Here is a 6,000-nt window from a genome sequence, read left to right on the forward strand (position 1 = left end):
AACATTTCTTTTCTGGGCATCTGATAATTTCTCTGCATTTTAATGCAAATTCCCCTTTCCCTAAAAACCTTCCTAACCTCAGCCATTTTACCCCCTCCCTCAATTCAACTCCATCCTCCTTCGCCCCAATAATACCAACGTTTCTAAGCTCCGGCCTAAACTCCGGCTACAAAGCAGGGAGTCCTCGATTGAAGTGGAAGGGAGTGAGCAAATAATCATAATAATTAGCCGCGAATTCTCTCTACGAGGGGAGGAAGAAATAGAAAATAAAATGCTTCTACGTTCAAACAGCAAGACAGCCTGGAACGTCTCAATGTCTCTCGGTGGCAGACTGAGATCTCTTTCCTCTCTGTGTAGTTGCAAAAGAATAAATATAACGAAAAAAAAATAATCCTTACAAGAAATGTTGGTAAAGAGCGAGGGAAACGAGAGCTGCCGAGGAGAGGGGGAGGGGGAAAGGGAGCTGTGTCTTCAAGTTTGCTTTCCAAGTCCTTCCCCTTGATTGTCTTAACAGGGTACAGAAGCAAACGGAGGCTGAAATTCAGAGAGGAAAAGCAAAGAAACAAAAGCAAAGCCGGGGGCTACGGGCCCGGGGCAGGGGGCCCGGCAGGGGTGGACCGTGCAGAAAGTGAAGTTGGGCGCGGGGACTCTAAGGCACAAAGCGAGCAGCGTGCTGGCTGCAGGCTCCCGCCGCGCTTGCTGCGAACACGTGCAGCAGCGACCGCGGGGTCTTGGGGCCCGGGGGCCCGGCGGCGGAGGGCAGCCAGGGACCCTGACTGCTGCCTCCATGCCCGTCCAGCTCGGCCGCGGGGTGACGGTTCGCTGGGCCCGCCAGTTGGTGAAAACGGAAGTGAGGTTTGGAAAAACCGGCTGGTTAACCTGGTGCAGTCTCAGTATCTCTGCACACACCTCAAGTGCGGGTCCTGAAATTCATTCTGTGTCCACAAGCTTACACTTTTTACTTTGGGGGATCTCTGCAAATGCGTTTCCCCCGCAATTCTGAGCACTGGGTGTGCGCGCAGAGGTGGCTGCGGTTATTCATTATTAAGGACGCTGCTTGCCCGCATCATTATGATGGTAACTACTACTATTGTGATTCCGAGCTCCGAGGCGAGAGCCACGGGAGGCGGGGAGGCGGGTGCCGGGCTGCAGAGCCGCCGAGCAAGCCAGCCGAGGCCACCGAGGTCTGTGCTTTCCATGGGGGTGAGGGGGTGGAAGAAGTGAGCCTGGAGACCAAGTGCAAACTTGCCATATCCCCCTCTTTGGCCATGCCCCGAAGCCCTAGAGCGCGCACTCCCGGTTCCTCACTACCAAAAAATGCCGGCCCGGAAAGAAAGCAAAAACTGCACCCCGCTCCGAGCCCGGCGCGCGCTGGTCTCAGCTCGCGCACGGGGGTGTCGGCCGCGCGCCCGGTCGCTTCTCCGCGGCCCCTGCCAGAAGCATTTTTAAAGTCAAAATGAAGAACAAAGACATACGAGGTGATGGGGGAGAGACAGGGAATTCTGCCTAACCGTTCTTTCCCCCCACCCCCATCCCCACCCCCACCCTCGCAAAGCTCGTTCCTCCCCGGACGAGAATCGCCGGGCAGGAGGTGGGGGAGGCTCTGGTACAGGTTCAAGTTCGCTGAGCTTTCTTGATCTTGTTCTGCCTCCTAGCGACCGAATGGCTCATTCAGCCCACATAGCAAAGGCGGGGGGTGGGGGGTGGTCCTGAGGACCGGGATAGCTCCTGCCCCCTCTGCGCACCCAGAAAAATGAGGAGAGAAAGTAGCCCCCTCATCCCCTCCCAAACTGGCCCTTTAACCCCGGGACGGGAGGAGGGGGAACTAACCCTCCCTGCCTAGAGTGTCCCAAGATGGACCCAAGAGGGAGAGGGGTACGAGGGAGCAGCCTGGACTGCACGCCCCAGTCTGTCCTTTGAGCCCCCACTGCATCCTTCCGAAGAAGGGCCTGACTTTCCCGAGTCCTGCGAACACTGCCCTTCCTTCCCGCCGGTACCTGGCCGGGCTGTAACTTCACACCGCCGCGCGCCGCGTCTGATCCGCATCCGGCGCGGCCGGGGGAGTGGGGGGCGGGGGAGAGCGGCGAGGGAGGGATGCGAGGGGGTGGGGAGAGGGAGGGCCCCGCAACGTGCCGGGGCGGGGGAGCTTCCGAAGTGTGTGACAAGATCCAGGGCCCAGTGAAAAATTCAATTCCCTGTGCGCACCCCCCACCGCCACCCCTTTTAAAAAAAAACACAGAACCAAGTATAGGTGGTCCTTTAAAACTGCATCAAAAATTTAAAGTAAGAATCATAAATTGGGTAGGGGGGGAATGTGGGCCCTCACGCTTTTCTTTCCCTTGCTGCCAAACTTTCCTAAGTGCCCACCGCCCGCCTTTCCAGGCGCAGTCAGCGGGAGACAGCCAACACCACCACCTCTTATATAGACTCACAAGAACCTCAGCCCGAGCCAGGCCTGGGGAAGAGGGCAAGCCCCAAAGGGTGAAGTACTCGGGGTCCCAAGATCCAGCACCCTCAAAATGCATACTCAAACACACTTCTGCCCTGCCCTTCCCCGGCAACCCCGCCACCTGGCCTGGCCGCGCTCTGGGAGCAGGGGGACTCGTGGCCAGACCGGGCAGGGTGGGGGGTGGGCAGGGAAAGCACGTGGTGACCTCCTCGCGGTCCCGAGCTGTGGACAAGAGACATCTGAGAGAGTACCCAGGGCAGAGGGGAGGGGAGGCGCAGAACGCGCTCTTACAGTTGCTTTGCAAAATAAAAATGCTTTGCAAAGCCGAGTTTCACCCAGCCGATTTCGCAGTCTGGGAGGTGGAGAAGAGGTCTGGGCATTGTGCTGGGGGCGGACCAGGACTGCGGGCCAGGCTAGCACGGAGTCACTGCGTGGCCTGCCGCCGTGCCTGGCGGGTAGGCGGCGGGCGCCGGGTGGGCGATCCGGGGCTGGGCTGGGGCGCGGCGAGGTGGGGCAAGGCCCGGGCGAGGCCAGGCCGCCGCCGCCGCCTGCTCCGGGGCTGCCGCGCCGCGCTCGGTCCTCTGTCTGTTTGTTGGCAGGAGGCTCCCGCACACGCGGTGCTTGTAAACATTCAGACACGAGATTTTTCCCAATCAAAATCCACTTCCACTTTTTTTGAAAATCTTCCAAAAAATAGTAAGAGGAGGGAGTTCCTCTCTCCCTCTCCGTGCCGCCGGCGCCCTAAGTTTGCAACTGAAGGGGTTTGGGGGAACAGGGTGATTGTAAATTTTTTTCTGGATTAGAGATTGTGAGATTTTTGCAGGGGGGCTGGTGGGGGAGTCAAAGAGAAGGCCGTCACAGAAAAGGGTTGGCAGAGCGTTTGGCTTCGGTTTGGGGGCAAGAAATTGTACATTCTCTTGCCTTGTTTTATTTATTTTATTTTTATGTATTTGTTTGTTTATGTGCCAGTCTTCTCCTTGCTGCCTCTGAGGTTCGGTCGGGAGGGGAGGGCAGCGGCAACCCAGGCGGCAGCAGTCCCGGCTCCCTCCCTCCCTCTCCCGCGTGCCCCCGGCCGCCTCCTCCCCCGGCCCTGGCTCCTGCCCTTCGGCGGCGGCGGCGGCGGCGGCGGCGGCGGCGCGGGAGGGCAAGCTCGAGGAGCCGGCACAAAAGGCAGCGGGACAAACACCCACCTCGGGCCGGAACAAAAGGCGGCAGTGCCGGCCGCGTCTCCTGACCTTCCCGGTCCCACTGCTCTCCCCGCCGCCGCGGCCCCTCTCCCGACTCGGCGGACTCAGGAGCGCCGGGGGCCCCTTTCCACAGTCCCACTTTCTCACTATTGTGGGGATGACTACTTTCCTCACGCTGCACACTTGACCGTGAGCGCGCTGGTGTCCAAAGGCCAGTCTCACCTCTTTTCTCCCCGGGAATCGTTTTTTAGACTTGTACTCACTTCCCCCCCCCCCTCCCCACACCAATTTCTTACGGTGAGTGGGAAGCAACCTCCCTTTCCCCACCAGCTCCCACCCCCAGGTTTGCATGTGAGTTGTTCGCATCCTTAGCATTGTTCATTATTTTGCAAAACTGGGGGGGGGGGGAGTGGAATCATTGCATTCCTTTTCGAAAAGAGAAATAAAGCAGCGGAAAGGAGGAAAGAGGAGGAGTCAAATTTTTGTAAAATTAAATAAAATTAAAAGGTGCGTACTGTCTCAAAAGTGCATACACGGCAATGGTTCGAGGTGGGATGAGGGTTTTTCCCCCTTTAATCTCTTTTACCTCGACTCTCGGAGGTTTTTCTCGTGAAAAATTTAAAAATGCATGCACACACCCCTCTCTCCCCCTCGCTTTTGCTTCTAGTCCTGCGCGCTCTCGTGATTATTAATAATTATTATTACTATTATTGGGTGACTTACGCGAGAATTCCCGTTTGCTTAAGTGCTGGGGTTTGCCTTGCTTGCGGCGAGACATGGTGGGCTGCGGGGCGGGCGGGCGGCGGCGGCGGCGGCGGCGGCGGCGGGCGGACGACGGCTCGGTTCACATCGGGAGAGCCGGGTTAGAAAGAAGGAGACTCCAGAGAAAATATCTTCATCAGTGCCTTTTGACATCCAAAATAAATTAGAAATAATACAAAGATGGCGCAGGGAAGATGAATTGTGGGAGAGCCGTCATGGCTTTTTTTTTTAAGCAAAAAAAAAAAAAAAAAAAAAAAAAGGGAGAGAGAGAGAGAGAGAAGAGAGATAGAGGAAGAGAGAGAGAGAGAGATGAAAAAAATGGCAAAAGCCCCCCTGAGCTGCAAGTTCAAGTGCGGACGTGACGTCCCTGCGAACTTGAACGTCAGGAGTCTGGATGGACAGAGACACACAAAACATGGGCAGGGCGAGCAGGAGAGAAGGGGAGGAGGGAAGGGGAAGCTCACACCAATGGACACACATCAGGGGCTGGACATGAAAAAGAGACCAGGACAAGCCAATGGCCAGTGCGGGGCGGGGGAGGTGCGGGGCGGGGGGCTCCGCGGACGCCAGACGCGGCCCCCGGGGGGGGGGCGGGCCGGGGGGAGGGGGCGCTGGGGCCGCGGGCTCACCAGTGGCCGCAGCGAGCGCCGCTGCGGTGGCGTGGCCGGGAGAGAAGAAAGGGGTGGCAGAGGTGGGAGGAAAGGGTGGGGGGGGGGAGCAAGACGTGCGCCCTGCTCCCCCCCACACACGCGGACTCTAAAATGAAAGATTATTCAAAAAAGGAAAAAATAGAGCGAGAGTGCACCGGGAGGCTGCAGCCCCGGGCTGGGGAAGCGCGGGCGGAGGGAAGCCAGGTAGAGTTGCTCCCGGACACCCTCCTCCGTACGCACACCCACTTCCCCTCCCCGCCGCCGCCGCGCTTGCTCCCCGCGTGCGGACGCCAGGGGCCGAAGTAAAAGCCCCGAGCCCGCGGCTGCGCTCGGGAAACTTTGCCCGAGGAGAGGACAGCAAAGAAAAATCACCCGAAGTTGAGAGCTGAGCCTCCAAGTTACAGCTCCGCAGCGGGCGAGGGGAGACGGGAGGGAGCGCACGGCAACGCGGAATCCAGCCCAAGTTTGGAGGGTTGCGGGTCCGGAAGGGCAGCGCCCGAGTCTCCAGGAGCCCGGGCGGCCTGGAAAGAGGGGACCAGGGAGAGGGAGGCGGCGCAGGCCAGGGCCCGAGGGCGCCCCCAAGGCCGAGCCAGGGACCTGGGATCTGAGCGCCCCGCCAAGCGACTGGGTCTGAATGCAACTGGAAGTGCCGAGTCCCCAGCTCCTAAGGGTCGCGGAAAGAGAGCCCGAGGAATAAAGAACGAGGAGCCAGAGTCTGGCCCCCGGAGGGGACCGCCGGGGGCCTGGGCGAGAGAGGCGCCGAGGCGTCCACCTCTCTGAGCGGCCGAGGACAAAGCGCGGGCAATCCCGGGAGTCCCAGTCCCTGGGAATGTGCTCCCGGCGCCGCGGGAGGTCCCCGAGCAGGGTCCCTGAGAGGGACACACCCCCTCCCACTCCAGAGCAACTGCAAAAGCACAGAGGGATGGAAAGAAAATGTTTCTTACGGGCAGAG

The 6,000-nt window shown here is 59.3% G+C and overlaps 1 protein-coding gene across 9 annotated transcripts in view; it reads right to left on the reverse strand.

Moving 5' to 3' along the window:
• Positions 1 to 5,293, reverse strand: part of BCL11A (BAF chromatin remodeling complex subunit BCL11A) — a 100,996-nt gene extending 95,703 nt beyond the window's left edge. For 2 of the 9 annotated variants that reach the window (XM_023228292.2, XM_023228286.2), the window contains exon 1: positions 4,360 to 5,014. In XM_023228292.2, the coding sequence (XP_023084060.1) occupies positions 4,360 to 4,414 (55 nt within the window). In that variant the 5' untranslated portion in view covers positions 4,415 to 5,014. The other 7 variants (XM_023228293.3, XM_023228289.2, XM_023228291.1 and 4 more) reach the window with 5 other exon arrangements.
• Between the last annotated feature and the right edge of the window lie 707 nt (positions 5,294 to 6,000).

Source organism: Piliocolobus tephrosceles, chromosome 15 (genome assembly GCF_002776525.5).
Source record: "Piliocolobus tephrosceles isolate RC106 chromosome 15, ASM277652v3, whole genome shotgun sequence".
NCBI lineage: Eukaryota > Metazoa > Chordata > Mammalia > Primates > Cercopithecidae > Piliocolobus > Piliocolobus tephrosceles.